General features: G+C 42.1%; 1 protein-coding gene across 1 annotated transcript in view; it reads right to left on the reverse strand.

Moving 5' to 3' along the window:
• The window catches only part of COL22A1 (collagen type XXII alpha 1 chain), a 218,528-nt gene extending 197,981 nt beyond the window's left edge, over positions 1-20,547 (reverse strand). Inside the window, exons 1-3 of the mRNA XM_051612195.1 lie at positions 20,514-20,547; positions 8,590-8,748; positions 2,750-3,316 (exon numbers count right to left, since the gene is read on the reverse strand). Of these exons, the coding sequence (XP_051468155.1) occupies positions 2,750-3,316; positions 8,590-8,680 (658 nt within the window). The 5' untranslated portion in view covers positions 8,681-8,748; positions 20,514-20,547. The remainder of the gene's footprint in view (positions 1-2,749; positions 3,317-8,589; positions 8,749-20,513) is intronic.
• Between the last annotated feature and the right edge of the window lie 295 nt (positions 20,548-20,842).

A 20,842-nucleotide genomic window follows, 5' to 3' on the forward strand; every position in this document is an offset into this window, starting at 1 on the left:
TAAACAGGACGAGTCTGTCAAAGAGCAGTTTCCTTGGTTTAAATTTTGGAAAAAATAATTAGGGACGATATGGCACAGCCTTCCAAACAGAAAAGACTTAGGTACAGAGGAAGAGGATCACTGAATGTTTTGGGTTGAAAAGGAGCTTAAGGATCATCTAGTTCCTACCCCATGCATGGGCAGGGACACTTCCCACCAGACCAGGTTGCTCAGAGCCCCATCAAAGCTGGCCTTGAACACTTCCAGGGATGGGGCTTCCACAGCCTCCCTGGGCAACCTGTTCCAGTGTCTCACCACCCTCACACTAAAGAATTTCTTCCTGATGTCTAACCTAAATCTCCCATCTTACAGTTTTAATCCATTACCCCTCATCCTATCACTCCGTGCCCTTGTCAAAAGTCCCTCCTCAGCTTTCCTGTAGCCCCTTCAGGTTCTATAAGGCCAGTATGAGGTCTTCCCAGAGCCTTTTCTCCTCCAAGCTGAACAACCCCAGCTCTCTCAGCCTGTCTCCATAGGAGAGGTGCTCCAGCCCTCTGAATATCTTTGTGGCCCTGCTCTGGACTCACTCCAAGAGCTCCATGTCCTTCCTGTGTTGGAGGCTCCAGAACTGGACACAGACATCCACGTAGGGGTTCTCATGAGAGCGAAGTAGAGCGAAATAAACTCTTTTTGATATCCAGGGAAAACAGGAAAAAAACAGGATCCAATTGCTATGAGAGGGACTGAGGCCAGATTCTGAGATGGTGTCCCCTATGGAGGCTGGAAAGAAGGATCTGGGGATGTGACAACATCTCACCAGAGTTCGTGGATCAGAACACTGTCCAGGGACAGCTATGGCAGACCTGTCTTCTATAACTGCTCTTTCTGTGAAAATCAGCTCATTGCACCAGTGTTTGATGTCTCAGTTGATAACTCCTCTTTCTACCCTGCCTCCACTTCCTCAAATCCACCTCCATTCACAATGTCCTATGTACCTGGATACTCAATTCCCTTTGTCACTGTTAACATCCTTACAGCTCTGCCTACGTGATACTCAGTATGTGCCCATGACCTCCTCCATGTTTGTTCAGCTAATTCCCTTCTCTCTGCTCCCTTTCCTTATTGAAGCTGATTGCTGGCAATCTTACTCTGTTTGTTCCTACGTTGAAACTGATCTATTTAGCAGCCTCTTTTCCCCTTAAAAGTTCCCTGTATCTAGTAAAAGTAAACCTTTCCTTTTCACTTAGGGTTTTAGAGCCTTTAATGCTTCCAACCAAACCCACTACTGCAGGTGGAAGCAATGCCCTGAAGAATGACTGCTGTCACACTTAGGATGAAGGATGCTCCCAGTAATCCTTAGCAATCTAATGTAGAGTGGTATGGACATAGTATGGACATAGTACGGACTCAGAAAGCCACATAAAAATGTCATTATACTCTGACAGACAGGTAAGTGATTTTTTGAGAAGGTCAGAACCACCTGAATATTGTTGGACAATATCAACTGGTTTATGCCTGCTTCTGGTAGTCACTGTTTAAGAACTACACATAAGCCCAGAACATTATGTTAGCACTTTTTTTTTTATTGTGAATGGAGGTCACAGAGAGCAATAGAAGAGCCTCACAACCACCTACAAGGCCTGCTTTTTACAGGCAACTTATTGACACCTGATCTTTTCTCCCTGGTATCCAGTGATAGTACACGTGGGAATGGTTAAAAACTGTGCCAGGGGAGGTTTAGCCTGCACATTAGGAAGCATTTCTTTACTGAGAGACTGATCAAACACTGGAGCAAGCTTCCTAGAAACATGGTCAATGCACCAAGGCTGTCAGTGTTTAGGAGGGATTTGGACAATGTCCTTAATAATGTGCTTTAACTTGGTCAGCCCTGAAGTGATCAGGCAGTTGGACTAGAAGCTCATTGTAGGTACCTTCCAGCTGAAATAGTTCTGTTATTTTCTATTCTGTACTGCCCTATCTTACCCTACCCTACTCTACCCTATCCTACCCTACCCTATCCTACCCTATCCTACTTGACCATAACACAAGTTCCAGGCCTGCAGACCAGGTAACACTGCCATATGTTGCAGCATTACACAGGGAGTCATCTGTTGTCTTTCAAGCTCAGACCTAGGAACCAGAGCAATGTCACATGAATTTGGCCCAAAGAACTCACAGCAACCACAGCACACCCTGAAAAAAAGCAGCAAATGAGGTAACTTGTATGTAGTCACCAAGAACAAGAAAGTGATTTATCAATGGTGGAAAGCTAAAGGTCTATGTATTGTTGTTCCTTTTAAAATGTTGATAGATACCAGCCATAATACCATTACAGTTCCCTCCACCATGGGCTGTAGATTCAAAGTTCACATGTTCAGTGTGAATTTCACATGCTTTTCTCCATTAAAAGCCATTCGAAACAGCACTGAGGTTTCTGTTGAGAGCCAGAGCACTAGTGATTGCCAGTTGTCAGTAGAGTTGGGATGTGGAAAGGCAGAAAAGCACAAGGATCCTTTTGCTTCCTAAACGACCATTTTCAGCAGCAGCCAGAACACTCTTTGCACAGTACAACGCCAGAAAATAAGGGGGAAAACCCAAAATCACATACAAAATAAACCAAATTCTGAATAGAAATAAGACTTCACCCTTCATCTTCAGTAATCCAAAGTATGAGAAAGTAACTGAAGTACATCAGAACCAAACGGAATTCACTTTTTGGTCTCTAGTTGACCTATTATAGTTATGTAGAAGAACTAGGAGCTCTACTTACTTTCACAGAGACGTCTTCTCAGCTTCCCCCGAATTTTATCGATGGCGTTGTAATCGGAGACATGAAACACGTGAGCAGACTTGGGTTCTGAAGCAATCTCATCGAGTTCCTCTTTCAAGGCCTCACCAACACCCACAACAAAGATCCTAATCCCAGCCTGACGGGCTGCAGTGGCTGGATCCAAGACATAATCCTGGCTCCTTCCATCAGTCAAAAGGATAGCCACTTTCTTAACAGTTCGGTCACTAAGTCTTCCACCAGCTTCTCTGGAAAAACTGTAGGTGTTGATGTACCTGAGAGCATCTCCAGTGTTTGTATTTCCCCCATCATACTTAATTTTCCATGCAGCCTCTTTGATTTCCTCACGGGTTTTGTACCTTCCCAGGTCAAACTCTGTGGTTGGACGATCACTGTATCTCACCACACCTACACGGGTTTTGTCTGGGCCAATCTCAAAAGTTTCCACCAAATTAGACACCCACTGGCGAACTTTCTCAAAATCTTCTTTTCCAACGCTGGAGGAGGCATCCAAGACGAAGACAAGGTCATAGTGAACATTCTTGCAACCTGCATGAGAGGCAGAAAATATCGCTAAGGGGAGATGAAAGCAGAGTAGCAGATATACCAAATATTCCCTAGGCATGGCTCCCTGGTGAGCAATTTGGAGGAAGAAGCAAAACCTCCTGCTACCCTGCAGAGAACGTGCTGATTCTCAGCCTTTCTTCCTTGTGATTCACCTCATCTGTTTCAGGACACCTACAGTAGATCAGCACACACTTCACTTTGAAATGCAAACCCTTTCTCCTCCTGCACTGCTAACTGCCTCTGCTCAATCTCTCACCTACACCATCTGCATGCATATGAAGCTATTTTCTCAGACTTCATTGCAGTGCTTTTGCTCAGGCAATGCTCTGAAATGACCTTGACAGATGCAGAGACCTGCCCTGCCCTTGCCTTTGCCAACCCTGACCGTAAGTAGCGAAGCTTTCATGTTCCCTCTTGCTGTAACATTATGATTTATTTATGCTTAGCTAGAAGCAGTTCTTTTGCTCAGCATGATATCTTGGTGAAGCAAGTTCATAACAAGATTATTTTGATTTTGAGGCTCTTTGCCATTGACTATATATTGACTAAAGGATGACTCACTGAATACTAGGATGGCTTCCTTGACAACAAAGGGCACTTGCTTTGTAAGGGAAAAGTTCACTTATTCCTACAACCACCCTTCTGGCCCCAGCCATGATATTTGTAACCTGAGGCCTGTGCAATCCAAAAGGCAAAAGTCTTTTAAATGAAGCTTGCTTGCCCTATGAAGCCAGACTAGTCATATATTTGTCAGCTGCTTGCCAAGAAAGTAGATCTCCCAGGAGATGTTTTCTAGCTCTTTCTGAATATATGGAAGACAGAAGGCAATACAGTCATAAATGTACTGCAGATGCCAAATGCTAATCAATATAATGCCCCAACTGGACGACATACATAAATATATACATGATTATTTAATTCACTAGTGTAGATTATAGGCCCTATCAAATTACGAGTTTCAAGCTTGAAAGCTGCTCTACAAAGTCCATTTGTCTATGGCCACAACCACCAACCCTTGTTTCTCCAGTAGTTCTTGCCTCATCTTACAAAGTACAACTGCTTGTTTGAACCAATGGTAAAAAGCTAATTTGATGAATCATCTCGAGAAAGAACAAAGCACATATGCTACCAGACAGAGAGGTGATCCATACAATGCCTGTGCCACTTTATTTGTCTCAGAGTATGAGGCTTTCCTGTGTCCTGCTGGACTGGACATGTTGTATCTGTCCCCTCAACTGTCAACAACTACTGCCTTACTACAGACTGAACTGGTAGCTCACATCTACCCACACCCCCCGAGAGCAGATCTGTTCTGTTGACTCCTCTTTCACTTCAGGACCTTGATTCCCCCAACTTTTCCATTACAACCACAGTAATAACCTCCTCTAAGGCTCTGACCTATACTGACCAACCTACCTTTTTTGGTCAGAAAATCTGAGTGTGTTTTTGAGAACACAGAACTCCAGGGTATGCCCACTGCAGACATGTTTAGCTCTCCATACATTAAAAAGTGACATTCCTGTTTAGTCTTGAGATGAGAAGGCTGAGAGGGGATCTTATTAATGTCTACAAATATCTGAGGGGTGGGTGTCAAGAGGAAGGGGTCAGACTCTTTTCGGTGATGCCCAGTAACAGGACAAGAAACAATGGGTATAAGCTAGAACATAGGAAGTTCCACCTCAACATGAGGAGAAACTTCTTTACTGTAAGGGTGACAGAGCCCTGGAACGGGCTGCCCAGAGAGGTGGGAAGTCTCCTTCTCTGGAGACTTTCAGAACCCGCTTGGATGCATTCCTGTGTGGCCTGCTCTAGGTGATCCTGCTCTAGCAGGGGATTTGGTCTCAATAATCACCAGAGGGCCCTTCCAACCCCCAACACGCCATGACTCTATGATTCCCACTATACAGTTTGCATGTTTTCACATCAGACTAGCTCCATCCAGGTCCCAGAAACTAGATTTCCAACAGTAACTAAAATCTCTCTGGACTTCCAGGGAGAATTGCTGACCCTGGCTGCTGCCTTGAGACTTGATCCAGACCTTCACTTGCTGACTCATGTTCCTGGCTTGGTCTTGGACTTGCTTCATTACTATGAGCTTGTCTGGGAATTTGAATTGCCTGTTGAGCCTGTTTGCCAGCCCCCAGCTTGTCTTGTTCCCTGGCTGAGGGTGGTGGGGCAGGCTCTGGTTGGTGAGACCCTGTCCTGCCAGCCCAGGGAGGTGTCTTAGGAAGTAGTCTGTCCTGCACTCCTTACCAGACCTAACCAATGACATAAATACATATGATATGGTTGTTAGCTGAGGACTAGGACTTTTTCCCCTGGAACAGACCAGAGAGTATGAAGGTATCATACACTATCCATCCAGTCAAGCCCTTGCTTGACAGCCAGCTCAGGGAACAGACACAGGAATCATGCAAACCAAAGGTGGAGAGAACGATGCTGTTGCCATATTTCCTCAGTGAGCTACAGCATTCAAGCCTACAGGAAGATCATACAATCATACAATGGTTTGGTTTGGAAGGGGTTTTAAAGATCACCTAGTCCAACTCACCCACAATAAGCAGGGACATTTTCAACGAGATCAAGTTGCTCAGAGCCCCATCCAACCTGGCCTTGAATGTTTCCAGAGATGGGGCATCTACTACCTCTCTGGAAAACCTGTGCCAGTGCTTCACCACCCTCACTGTAAAAAACTTCTTCCTGTTATCCTAAGATCACAAAGTCTTCTCTCAAGCCCAAATTTTTGACCTTACAGTTCATAATTTAGCTTTGGTGCTTTTGGTCATCCTGAGGCTCTGCACCTGCCCTGAAGAGGACAGGAATCCCAGAACAATCCCTGGTACTGGAAAAGAGCATGTGGGTAGCTGAGCCACACGAAGAGGATTTGCCTTCAGTGCTCCTGGTATTGCATGATGGCCATCAGAGTGGCTGAATATACACCTGGTGTGTGCAGGTGACAATGAAAAATGAGCATCATCTGTTGCTGAGTTAACTTCTGGAGCAGCCTACATCCCAAGTTCTGTTCTGTTAGTGTCTACAGGAACAACCTGTGCCCATGGAGCCAGGATCACATTAAGACCAACCCATCCACATGAGATCACATTGGAAACTATCTGGGGACATGTTCTCTGGTGGCATTTTGTGAGTGAGGGAGTGCTTGTCTCTAACCACAGAGCAAGCAAGGTCTGTGTGGGTAAACTCTCTCAAAGGTAATCAATGTGGAGACACCTATATGTTTCATTTCATATTATGGGATGTAAGTTACTGCCAAGTGTAGTTCTGCTTGATTTTTGCAGACTATAAAGGGTATTCCAGTACCTGAAGGGGCTACAGGAAAGCTGGGGAGGGGTTTTTTACTAGGGCTTGTAGTGAGAGGACAAGGGGAAATGCATTAAAACTTGAAGAGGGGAGATTTAGATTAGACATTAGGAGGAAATTCTTCACTATGAAGGTGGTGAGACACTGGGACAGGTTGCCCAGGGAAGTTGTTGAAGCCCCCTTCCCAGAAGTGTTCAAGGGTGGGTTGCATAAAGCTCTGAACAACCTCATCTCGTGGGAGGTGTCCCTGCCAATGCAGGGTGGGGGGGGTTGGATTTAGATGATCTTTAAGGTCCCTTCACACCCAAACCATTCTGTGATTCTAAGATTCTGTGATATAACAAAATAGGGTAAGCAAGAAATCTCCACTTTCCCTCCCCTGAAAAATTCATTAATATATTAATCTATTCTGTCTGAAAGAACATTAATTAACTGAAACTAACTAGAGAATATAAAGTTTTGAGTATAAAACTGACAAGGTACAGACCTTCCTGTTGCTTATTTTAATGACTCTCAGCAGGTGACACTGCTACAATTTAAAAACAAACAGAACAGACAGAGTGAATCCCAGCTGTGTTCAAGGGCAATGAGCCTTAAAACAAGGGGGGTTTAAGATTTAAAAAGTGATGCCATTTCAGGCAGTATTGTAGGGAAGAAAGAGATGGTGTCTCAGGATCATGGTCTTGAGAGTCAGTGATTTTTTTGCTTACAAACCTGAAGGCAGTGCGAGGAAACCCTGCAGAAAGGCTTTTAGTAAATATTAATCTGCATTTTTAGCACAGACATGTCTAATGTCTGCTGCTGGGAAAAATTGCTTGTTTTCCAAGAATGCTGTAATAATATTGTTTACTGGAAGAAACACGTTAAGGGAATATGGGAGATAATTCATAGAAAGTGAACTTTCAGTTTTGTAATTACAGGAATATTCTGAGGAAGCATAATTCCAAGGGTTGAGTGCATCCACTCAGACACTGAGTTTGCCATATTGTCATTAGGAATAGTTCACAAACAAGTCATAAGCCCAAAGTTATTTAAAGCAATCACAGGATGAACATAAAAATGCTACCACCGTGTCCTTCCTGCAATTCAGCTACAGGCAGAAAAATATATATATATTTCACTTTGTTTTGTTACTAAGTCCTTATTCCCTTTAAACCTCATCCAAACAGCCTTACATAGATCACATAACTAAACTGTAAAGCAGCTATTCCTTAGACTGATGGGAGGTCTATAAATTACCCAAGACTACAGAATAGCATCTTTCCTAGAAAAAGAGACAGAAAGCCTCCATCTCAAAAGTACTTTTGGGCTTTCATACCAATAAACAGTTTGTGTCCACAACCATTTTCTGTCGCTGAGGTACAGCATCATTCATCCAGATAACTCTTGCTACTCCCTCTCCAAAACAGCAAAATGTCCTTGTCAAGATTCCCTATAGGAACAGTCCCTCAGCTGCATTCAGTGGCATTTGGGGGAGAGTGCCCAACAGCACAGGCCTGAAGCCAAACCAGGGACTATGCCAGCAATGAGAGGGTATGAACCAAGAGAGAGAGCATGAACAGTGCCCCCAGCCCCCTTTAGCTCACTAGGAAGGTCCCATCCATTCACCAGCTCTAATCTGAAACCCACTGAAGGCAATGGAAGGAGCGATCTCCGTGCCAGTGCAGGGTGGATGAAGCATGTCCAGAGCAAACTGCATGTTGCTCCCCTTGCTCTGGGTAGCTAACATAACCTTTTTAAGCCTACAGAGAAGCAGAGATGGTAGTTGAATCATTGTTCCCTGTGATATCTTCATCCCTAACATTTCTTTTATGCCTTTTCAATGGTAAACATCTTCCCTGGTTTTCATACTGTTTTCCTGCTGGCAGCAATAGCTTCTCAGCCACATAAAAGCCCCAGCAGCTGCTGGGCACAAGGCAATTCAGAGTGGCACATACCTGCTCTTTGTGCCTCAGTTCTCTCCCCGCTGAACATGAACATGAGAAGAACCAGGAGATGGGGCAGGCAGCACCTCCCTGTACCACACATCTCTCCTCTCTCACATCAGCTTGTCTTTCCCCCAGGGCAAGACGCTGGTTAGAAATCCAATCTGTAGCCTAGAAAGAAAATAAAAAGCAAGTGTTACCTCATAGAAATACAAACAGAAGTAAAGATGCCAGTCACAGGAGCAACATTTTGGGGAGCTGTCTCTTCTGCCTGTCATTTTACTCGACTGGCCACAAACTGCTCAGACAAAGAGGCGGGAGTTCACCTACTTTTCAAAAGCTATAGCCTTTCACTGGCTCTATTCAGTGTGCAGCAGCCTGAATGGAAAAAAGAGAGAGATTACCAGATTATTATACTTTAATTGAGCCCACTGCCAACTACACAATCAACGCACTGGAGTGGAAACCATTCCTGACCTGGCCCTCCCACACATTCATCATTAGGAGATACACAACGCAGAGCGAGATACAAACCCCTGCAAAGCACACACGACCCGTCGCCACTTCACCCATTGCTGCTTTCAGCTCCTGAGCCTCAGAAATGACAAACACTAAAAAATACGTGGCTGTTTCCATGTATATTTGTTGCTGTGGGTCCTTGTTTAAAGGAGTGAACTCAAATGCACCTTTCAACTTAAGCTGAAAAGCTCAGGTGGTTGATCTTCAGTTTAAGGCCACAGGTTTGCATTTACCTTGACTGAAGACAGTCAGTGTTGTAACAAGCCAGGCAAACTTCCTGGGCTGTTCAAAGTTTAGCTATGTTTTCTAACACTAGACCAACTCATTTTTTAAAACTTTATGATCTACTTACTGCTGTTGTTTTATTATTTTTTATTAGACAGACCATAAAATCATTGCAGTTCTATATACCAGATACAGGGGAGAACAGTTTCCACTCGGTAGCTCTTTACTGCTTAAGGAATAATTATGGAAAACATAATTCCCAGCTCCTGAATCCATCTTTTTCTCTTTAATGCACAAATTTATTTGTTCATTTTCTTAGGGAATTTCTGCTTCCTCTGCCCTTTAACATGCTCATCAGCTTTTTGCTGTTGATAGCTGGGTAAAAGAGGCATGAAGGCAACATTGTATGTTGTAGATAATTGCTGCAGAGTCGATTATGCCTTTTAGGATATTTCTTTTCAAAACAACAGGGAATCACAGACAAAAAGAATGGTGGTGTCAGCATTTGTTCAAAACCAGTCTCATCCAGCCAAATGTTTGGCCTACCTCTACCACGTACCTCAGAAATCAAGTGCACATCGTTCTGGTTTACAGAATAAAAAAGAAAAAAAGGGGAAAGCCTTTATGCAATTGCTGAGAGCTGTTTTGTCCCAAGACAAAGCACAGGTTCCTGTATTTTCAGTAGTCTGTGTCATATGCAGAAAAGGTGAAAGGAATAATACACTTAATAAACCCTGAACTCTGGAAAAAAAAAAAAATAATGAGGCAGTATCTGCCAGTAGTAGTAAATAAATTCAAGAGAAAATAAAATATTATAATAATAATAATAATAATAATAATAATAATAATAATAATAATAATAATAATAATAATAATAATAATAATAATAATAATAATAAAAGTATGCTTCCTGAAGTACCCCCCCTAAATCCAAAGGGCAGGAGCAGGTGCTGTAGTTTACACCTCAGCCAGACGGTGTCCCTACAAGGCAGTGAGATGCTCGGGTTTGAGCCAGGCTGCAAAGTAAAAGGGGCACAAAAATATCCCCGTGCCCTACAGTAGTTAGAATTTCCTTCTAAATAAGTACATTACTGAAATACCGACCAGACAGCCGCCTGCAGAGGGATCAGGACAAGCATTAATTCAAACATCTCTTGGAGCCTTCAGCCCAAAGTCCCCCCCCCCCCCTCTTTTTTTTTTTCTTTTTTTGTTTTTTCTTGGTTTGGGGCTCTGGTGATGGGAGAGCAGGTTAGAGGGGGCAGCAGGAGATGAGAAACCAGATCTGCGCCCTGTGCTCCTGGTGCTGAGAGCTCAAAACGTTCCTTTCTCTGTGTCTGGGCTTGCATGGCTGCAACGTTTTATAAATACATTATTAAAAACAGTCCTTGCCAGCTGCTAACTCACATGAGGCCAGGATAAATGGAGCACAGCACCAGCTGGTGTCAGTCAGGATGGACCAACACTGGCTCCACAGGCAGCAGACGCGGCGTGATGGGAGGCTTGGTGGACCTGGCTCACTTGGTACTTGGGTAACTTCTTCCCCAGCAGAAGGGCTACCTAGATGCTCAAGTATGAGAGCTGCATCTCTAAGGCATCATTTCTCTCCACTCTTTGCCATAACACTTCAAGAGCTCACTGCTGCACTATGAATGCTGAAAGGTGTCTCAGAACAGTCATTTAGGCTAAAAATAGTGGAAAAAACAACACAAATCAAACTAGAACATCTGCTTAAAATCTATAATCATAACCTGTGGTGGCTTTAATGCACATTTGTGGTTCAATATTATTCTTGCATTTAGGCCAAAAAGACATAATTTTATCCATTTTTATAGCACAAAGAATTGAACCAAGTCTCTAAACTTGCAACTAGTTTATGTATGGATATGTCAGTGAGAGAAAATTGCCCCATTAACATCAACAGGACTCATGTCATGGCAAGGAAGGCTTCACAGGTATTAGAAGAAAGACTGGAGATAAAGCATTTCTAGTGATGAATTTTCCACACTGGTTACATTTTCCACCTCAGTCTGTCACCAGGAGACTGAGCCCAGTTTGAGAGGACAGGGGCTGATCATAGAAACATAGAATGGTTTGGGTTGGAAAGGACCTTAAAGATCATCTAGTTCCAACCCCCCTGCATGGGCAGGGACACTTCCCACCAGACCAGGTTGCTCAGAGCACCATCCAACCTGGCCTTGAGCACTTCCATGGGGCATCCAGAACTTCCCTGGGCAACCTGTGCCACTGTCTCACCACCCTCACACTAAATAATTTCTTTCTAATGTCTCACCTAAATCTCCCCTCTTCCAGTTTTAATCCATGACCCCTTGTCTTCTCGCTTCATGCCCATGTAAAATGTCCCTTCCCAGCTTTCCTGTTTCCCCTTCTAGGGCTGAAAAGGAGCCAAAAGTAGGACAGTTTAGGCTTCAGAGTGATCCAAGAATAAGAAACTCTGTCTAGTTGACCCTTTTTCCAGGTGGTCAGTGTGGATTTTTTTATTACAACCCTCTTTAGTTCAACCTATCATGTAGCAATAATTTTCCTCAAAGTGGCTTAAGTCAAGGTACATCCTTTACAAATACCTTGGTTTTTTTTTCTTTTTTATCTCACAAACATCACTTTGGAATTCCCTTGGGACACATTTAGAGGAATGAAGTGATATTACAAAAAAGAACTGACAAATCCTATCACGTCCAATTTACTACCAAACTGTGGCCTCTGTGTCTGAGACCCTGTTTTTAATAGTTTAATGGAAAAAAAAAAGAGGTGAGTAATTCCAGCTCCATGCAAACATGATGTGGGAATGGCATCCAGGCTGCAAAACATGCTGGTGAATGTTAAAGTGAGCTCTCTACACTTAAAATACAGGCATAGTACTAGGCTATTCATACCATCTCACAGCTGAACAAACAATATGCAGAATTTAAACAGGAGCTCTATATAACCTTCAGCTTTGGTAGGGCTTTTTCAGGGGAGTTGGTATAGAGCTTTAAGTCAGTGAACATCCATGGTAAAGCCTCTGTACTTATGAACAAAAAGTAAATACTCTTTGGGAAATGTACACTCATAAAAAGCAGTATTAAAAAAAATAGGAAAAAAAAAAGACCTGAAGGAGAACTAGCTCCACTCATCTCAAAAGTATTTTTAATATTTTGCTTCCCTTGCATTTTCAGGGATGTTGCTTTGTCTTCTTGAGTTTTAGCCCTTAAGGCTGAAAACTGAGCTGGGTCTCTGCTATCTGAATCATCAGGTACACATCCAGAACAAAGCTGGGCTACTTTTTGTCATGTGGTTTATTCCTGATTGAACCAAAGTTAAGGAACATCCTGACATTATTTTATTTAGAAAATTAAAGCCCAGTCCATTACAAATAGGAAAATTATGTTTTCTACCTGTTCTTTCTGACTTTGTCCTGCCAGAGCCTGATGCTGAGGGGACATACAGGGACTTTGTTCTAACCCTGCTTCTCAGATAATCCTTTCTCATCATTGTAATTTAGGGGACAAGGAGGAAAAACTTGTATGAAAGAATAGAAACAAACCTGTTTGTTTAGAAATGGCATCTTCAGAAAACCAAGGGGAAAGAAAAGGCAGATCCAAATAACATGGTAGAGAAGAAAACTTTGTGGCACTTCAAGGACAAGCAATTTAAGCACACGATCTGAGTATTTCCCTATCTCAGTTCTCCAGAGGCTGCTCTTCTGTCCTGATTTGAGAGATGCCATCGACACCAAACCCACATGAGTTAGAGATGGAAAAAAACCAACACACTTTCTGTGATCTCTTTTACCCTTCAGAGGAGTGATTCAGTCACAAAATTGTATTAATTGTATTAATAAAACAAAACAAACCGGGAGTCAATAGTAAAATGGGCATTTTAGCAACATGATCTAATAAAACTGCTTCTACCTCATGCAACTAAAAGTTCAAAGACCCTACAAGGACAGGGCAAAGATGAGTGATTCAAGACTGAATGTAAAAATCCATCCAGATACGGACTTTAGTCTGCTTATTAACATATCTGAGCCTTTGCTTACATTTTAGTAAATTATACCACTGAACTGTGCATTTTATTATTAAATTCAACGGGGGGTTGATGCTATTAATGTGCTTGAGTTCATCCATTTTTCTGCAGCCACTGAACACCCCATACACCATATAAATGTTCTGACTATGCTGGCACTCATGATGTGATTTTAAATGTCATTAGCGTGGTCCTCTGAAGAAGAGGTTACCCTGGGTGAAAAAGACAGTGTCCAATTATACAGCTTTTCACACACACACAAAAAAGAAAACAACCCAACATTAATACATCTGACATCTTGGTAGAGTCAGCTTGTTGATCATGCCTCTTCCAAATACTGCACTAAGCAATTTAATTATCTAAATTATTGCTGGTATGAGCAGGAAGCGAACCATAGAAAAGAGAGATGGGACTTTCTTCCCCCCTATCCACCCGTGTGGTCATATATCTTTGTTTGATGTTTTATAAGGAAATTGTTCTATGGCATTTCTGGAAGATATGCATCTTCCCAGGCCTGATCCAAAGCCAGCTGTAGTTAATGAAAAGAGGGTCATTGATTTCAGTGGGCATTATTTCAAAACCCACATGAATAACAGAGCAGAAAATTATCTTGCTAACACCAGAGTTGTTCCTGAGGTGCTTTGTTCAACTGCAACTGATCCAATATCTGCTTCAATCAAGGAGACTGTCAGCAGTTCCACAGTGTGTTGGATGGGGACATTCCTGCTCCCTCATAGCCAGCAGCTCTCCAATGCCTGATCTTAGTACCAGGAAGGTGGCAGAGGCTGAGATGTTTCTTCTCTTCTTTTGCAATATCACATCTCAAGAGCAAATTCCACCCCCATCCCTAGAAAAGAAAACATCATATGCAGAGAGATGGGCAGCATGAATGCTGGCCAAAGCCATCTGTCAGGACTGTAGGAGATGAAATGGGCTGGTGGGAAAGATCAGCAGACCATTCAAACCCATCAATTTGTTTGCCTTAGCTGAACTCCATTACTGCTCAGAAGTACTTGATGCTGAAACTACCAGGGCCCACAAATGATTAATAGCACTGCTTTTGGAAATAAGTTTGATTGTGTAAGAAATAAAGTCCATACTGAACAATCAGGAGGGGAAAATAATAAATAGCTGCTTCCTAAGTGACAGGTATCTGTCTAAGAGACACAATGACACAGGAATCAAATGGGGAAAAAATACCATACAGAGGAGCATAAGCAAGATTTGTAGAAGGCCATAAAGCAGTCTCCAAGGGGGACTGGATTAACTCAGCATGGGCATTTCCTCATTTCTGCATGCTCCACTTTGCAGTTGTAGAAACGTTCTTTTGACCTCTGTGGTGTTGCACGTGGCTGCACAGGGGAACCTGAGAGAAGGTCAGAATGAGAATTCAGCCCCTCCTGATTCTTTAACCTATGCCTCGATCATGCAACCCTCAAATCAGCCCTTTTGTGTAAATGCATTTACCACAGACACTCTGAAACAAGCTCTTCCTGGTTGCCTGCCAAATCGCTGCAATTCTAAAATACCCTCCGTGCTAGACAAGGACTTTACAATGTATTTTTGCCTCCTGCAGCCACACAGTGTCTGCAGGCTAAAACCTTGATGCAATACCCCCAAGTATAACTTTTCAGTGATTTATACAGAGGAAGTAACTCCAGATTTAAATTGTACTTTTGCGTGTCAAGCTTAGAAATCTTTCTACCCTGTTGGCTAAGAAAGCCCAAAAGGAACATGCAATAACAAGTCTCTTGTGACAGAAGCTCCCAAGTCATAGTCTGTGGTTGAGGTACTAGCAATTCCACACCACCGTTCCCAAATTAGTTCTGCTAGCTGTCCTATGAATAGGCTGCACTCACACACTGGGACCAGTTGGGTGCTGTGTCTACATCCCAGCTCCGCAGGAGACAGAGGTGCAGTCTGTTCAACTGCTGTGCCTGGGAGAACAAATGCCACAAAATGATGCTCCAGACCTGTTAGATCAAGCAAAAAGGATAAAAGAAGCCTTAAGGACATGACAAAATTGCAACTGTCTCCCAGCCTTCCAAAATAACTTCCAAGGAGCTAGAAATAAGCTGCATCCCTCAATAGTGTGGGAAAACCACGCTCTCAAGCAGTGTTGAGAAAGTTACACCCAGCAAGTCTCTGGCATCATCAACCAGTCTGTAAGGAAAATACATACTGCCCCAATCAAGGCCAGGTTGGATGGGGCTTTGTGCAAACTGCTCTAGTGGGAGGTGTCCTTGCCCTTGCAGGGGAGTTGGAACTAGATGATCTTCTAGGTCCCTTCCAACCCAAACCATTCTGTAATTCTATGATCATCTGGACACGTGTTTATTGACCACCCTGTCTCACTTCAGGTAATAAGGACCGTGAATTTCAAAAGAAATTTTACAACTGAAAAGCCAGCTCTGTATAAAAGACTATTCCACAAGTATCTTAGTTAACCTGACTGAAATAATTATCAAGGGAAAGACTCCCAGGAAGTGTGTCAGAGTCTACATGGAGTCCAAGGGATTAGGAGAGCTGATAAGGGGAAGCTTTGCCTGTCTGATTTGGGAAAGCAATGCATGGAAATCAGTGTTTGCCCAAGACCAGGCAACAGCACCTGCAGTGCTCAAATTGACAGGTTTTTTTTCACAAGGTTTATTTACTAAATGGCAAAAATAGGAAGAATATATTGAACTTGAAACTTACACGTCAGTTTGATACTTCGAGATGCATGTTTCTTTATAGTAAAGTAGCCTCTCAGTATTGCATCTTGCTAGAATAATTTTGTCCCCTCAGTTTTCACTTACTTTCCTTTGGAAAGCACTGACCTGAATCTCTTTAGCATAGCCCAGGGAATTAGGAACGGAACAGGAGTCTCAGAGGTCAGTTAATCTCTGATAATCTCATGTGGGAGCTGTCCTCTCCCACCCATGAAATATCCCCAAACACATAATTTGGGTCATCTAGATTTCAAGTAATTTACACAGTATGTTAGTACATATTATGCCTCTGTAGTGGCTTATCCATTGGGGCACAAATGTATTCTAATCCTGTGGATATTAACATAATTAAACTATTACATGTGTCATAATTTATGAGTGGTCATGGATTTACTAGGAGAGAACACACTCCAAACTACATGATGGTTGGACTCGGTGATTCCAAGGGGCTTTTCCAACTGGAATGGTTCTATGAATCTATAATTAACAGCCATGGCTGACTGCAGGATGTCCAGATTAATGAGGAGTGATGTAAGCAAAGACTAAATTATGTCTACAGATGAAGAATACAGGTCAAGCTGTAGAAACAGTTTGACATGGAGTGAACCATCTTTAAGTTTGTCTCCAGTACTACCTGCTCAGACTGTCGGGTCACAGAAAGCCCCTCCTTTGGCCTAAACTCTATTACAGGTATGGGGAAAGTTCCCCAAATCCCATTTCCTCCCAAGCAGAGGCAGAGCTGTTCCAGCTCACATTCACTATTAGGAAGAAGCCTTTAGCATTGAGCCCCTTGAGGCTATTCAATATGAGAGTGCTCTACTCTTACAGGGCCCATTTCCTGCTTTTTATATCCTCATGGAAGTTCTTCCAGCTCTTGGAACGAAACCTAATATTTTCTTTTTTAGTACAGTAGAGGATTATGTCAGTAAAAAGGCCCATATGTCATGGCTTTATATAGTCAGGCAGCAGAGCTGAAGCAAGGAACCAGGATGGGCTAACAGCCTATATCTGTTTGGAAAACAGGCAACATACTTTCTAGGAGGAGCCTGGTGAATGCATTTCCCAGAACTCCTACTGGGGCCAACGCAAGGAAGAACTGCTTTGGATTCCTTGCTCTATGCCTAATGACAGTGCCATGGATAAGGAGTGCTGGAATCCCTACAAGCTCCAGAAATGAGCTCATAGCAATTGTCTGTCACTCTCAACAGGGTTGATTTGAAATGCACCACACACTCACCCACCACTTCCCTGACTTCTGCTGAACCGTCCAGAAGACAGAAAAATTCCCAAACACGGGAATATAAATGCCTTCTACTTGCACTGTGTGGGTGAATTGCTCCTCCACATGTTTCAACAAGCTAGTGGCCATCTAACTTCATGAAAGTTTGCACAGAAACAACAGCTACATTTGATTAAGAGATCTACCATTGCAGAGTCTTTCTGTGGTCTAATTTCCATGGTCTTGGCCTTTGCAATGAAACCTGCTCTAGGAAAAGGGTATTCTTTGCCCAAAGATGTTGTGGGTGCCCACTCCCTGGAAGTGTTCAAGGCCAGGTTGGATGGGACATTCATAGGATCATAGAATCACCCTGGTTGGAAGGGACCTTGAAGATTATCAAGTCCAACCGTAGTAGGAGGTGTCCCTGCCCGTGGAGAGGGGTTGGAACTAGATGATCTTTAAGGTCCCTTCCAACCCAAACCGTTCTATGGTTCTCACTTTTTCATATCTCAAATTCTTGTAATCAGCTGTAGGAGGCAGTGGGATACCAAGCTGTCTCAGAAAGACCTGAAATTTTAAAACTTACTTGATTCCCTTTCTTTAGTTGTTCATATGTAATATCCCAATTTTGTACCTTAAAATAAGAGATAGCTATTGGGTAGGCAACAGCAGTTATCAAAGATTTTACTGGATAGTTGGGAGGGAAAACATTTTCAAATGCATAAGAACTAAAAAAATGTTGAAGTTCTCATTGTTTCCAAAACTGTTGACAACCCTGAAGACTGAATTACTGTATCAGGACCAAGCTATTGATATTCAGGGTCTTTTATGACACTCAATCTGTATCCACATGCTCTTTTCAGGTAGATGGCCAAGGGCTGCATGACAACATCAGGAAATAAATATTTCCTTCAAAATAGACAACAGAAAATGGGAGAGCCAGGAGCAGATAGCAGGGTATACAGTAGCTACTAGAAAATAACAGCAAATGCAAAATTGGAAACATGGGTAAGGGAGAAAGGATGTGGAAAAATTGTAGACATGGAAGAGTTGCCCACTGAGATAGAAATGCTAGAACTTAAATGAAAATACATCTGTGCCTTTCTGGACTTTAAAGATGAATTTAAGATACTCTCTCTCACAGGAGGCTATTTCCTAGGAGACTGCAGATTTTTGGCTTGGATTTATCTGATTTAAGTTTAGATTAAAAGTAACTAACTAACATTGTATGTGGTTTTTGTACTTGAGCTCCCTAGGATGGGTGGCCTTTCCAGTTCATGGAGAAACAAATATAGAAAAATAATTAGAAAAAGATAATCCATTGCCAGATTGGCTTAATCTGTTTCTAACAAAAATGAGTAAAATAAGTGACTTCTACACCAAAATGCTTCTTTTCCCCTGATGCAAAAGAAGAGAGCCTAGACAAACAGCTAAGATAGAGATATTGATATTTCAGCAGCCACTGGTATTTCAACAGATGTCGGTCTGGTCAAGGTGACATAAAAAAGTCATCCAAAACCAGCAACAAGTAACACAGAGTAATGGTAATAATAGGAAACTTTAGCAACTTCAGAGAAAGAGGGTGAAAAGATTTGAGTACAAAGTCTTTGTCTAATGGGGAACAGAAATTTTCTTAGAAAAGCAGGTTTGGGCAGAACGACCAAAACAGAGCCAGGAGAAGCAATGTCTTTTTAAGCTTTTACACCAGTTTACACAGTTACACATCCTATGCAGGATTTAGTCCAGTTTCTAAGTGACTCATAAGGAATATAGGAACAAAACTATGGGGCATTTGTGGAATCCTGGATTTCCTATAGGTTTAAATGTCAGTCTGAGTTTTCTGTGTCCATTAACTGCTTTGGATGAAATCAGTCCTGATGTTCAGCTGTTCTAACTGCCAGTGGGTGATGCTTTGCTCTTACTGACTCTGAAAATAGTCTCAGGGACCTGGAGGTCTGAAGATAGTTCTCAGCAATAAAATAAAGGTTATAAAAAGGCACTAAGTACCTTGGCCTTTTCTACACCCTTTTTGTCATTACATTTCCTGCCCCACTGAGCAGCAAGCAGGTACCTTGCTCTCCTTTTGAGGCCAAGGAAAATGCCAAAGCACCAATATACCTCCATGATAAGCAGAGATGCAGATGAGTTTACCCCATATACAGATAACCAAAGAGTAGCTATTTTAATCTATCTGTTGCCAGTTAAACAAACAAACAAGATTATGGAATTGTGCTTGTTTTGCTGTTTTGTCTATGTTAGAAAGACTGACAACCTATTTTTTGTTAGATAAAAACAGATGTTACAACTCTTGTTTTCTGTGGATAAGACCTAATTTAATGTATGTAGGGTTTTTTTCATTTTTATGTTAATAAATATCTCAGGGAACATCTCTTATTTATAGATTATTATGGATGAACGGGACAATTATGTACAATCTGACCTGGTTAATACAAGTCCAAAGTTATTCTTAAAAATACCAGTATCTCATCTATATCTTCTACAAAAGTTGCAGTACTTTTCCTGCTCTCAAGAGCCTTCAGGCTAGATTTATGAGGCAGAATGAATATTCCAGCACCAGAACTAGGAAGCTGTCCAAGTGCTCAGTTACCAGTGCTTCATGTACTTGATCTCTAGAATGAATGAATTTAGTTTCTATTTGCAATCTGCTTACATCTCATCATGTTTTAATCTGAAAAATTTCCCTGGCTTCTGGGGCCCAGAACGAGTTGCTAGACTGGTGGTTAATAATTAAAGAATTTGATTTTTTTTTTACTTCTAAGGCACACATGAAACTTCACAATGCTATTAGCTATTCCTTAGCCTAAAAAGATCCCGAAGCAGACAAACACATAAGATAAATAAAACACTGTCTCAGCTACATCAGCAATGTTTCACTTGTGCAGTAAAGAGAGAAATAAAAAGCAATCTCAAGATCAACATAACACCTCACCTTTGTTTTACTGTTTCCAGAAACTCTAAGCACTGCTGCTGCTTAATAGTGGCAGCTCAAAAGTTTTAGGAGAGAATTCAAACACAAGATGATACTGAATCCTCAGACTAAGAATCTGCAGACTATGTATCTGTGTACAACTAAACAGTAAATATCTCAGTTTCTCCACAAAACCCTGCTGGTAGCTATAGCAACACATTCACTGTATTTTTTTTTTTTTGCTAGAAAACATTTTTTAAAGCTACTTAGTACATTTTTCAGCCATTATTTACATATCTAACTTTCAGACCTTTCGATGGAATCCTGCTCTTCATTCAGCTTCCACCCTTCTGCTTCCACTTGGCATGCACAGCATGTGAGTTGCTGGGGTGACTCCCAAATTCAGGGAAGGAATTTTCTCTCCAAAATTCGGCAGGCTTAAATCTAAACTGCTGAACTGTGGCTTTCATTTCCAGTGTAACACCATGCCAGCAGAAACTCTAACATCTCTCAGGCAAATCGGATATCTGAGGAGAATTACACTTAAAGCAGTAACTGGTTTAAGTCCCAAAACACTGTAAAGGGGATGGGAAAAGAAATAATCCTGAAGAACCTTTAATTTTTAGAGCTGGAGAAGTT

Source organism: Apus apus, chromosome 2 (genome assembly GCF_020740795.1).
Source record: "Apus apus isolate bApuApu2 chromosome 2, bApuApu2.pri.cur, whole genome shotgun sequence".
In the NCBI taxonomy this organism is placed as follows: Eukaryota; Metazoa; Chordata; class Aves; order Apodiformes; family Apodidae; genus Apus; species Apus apus.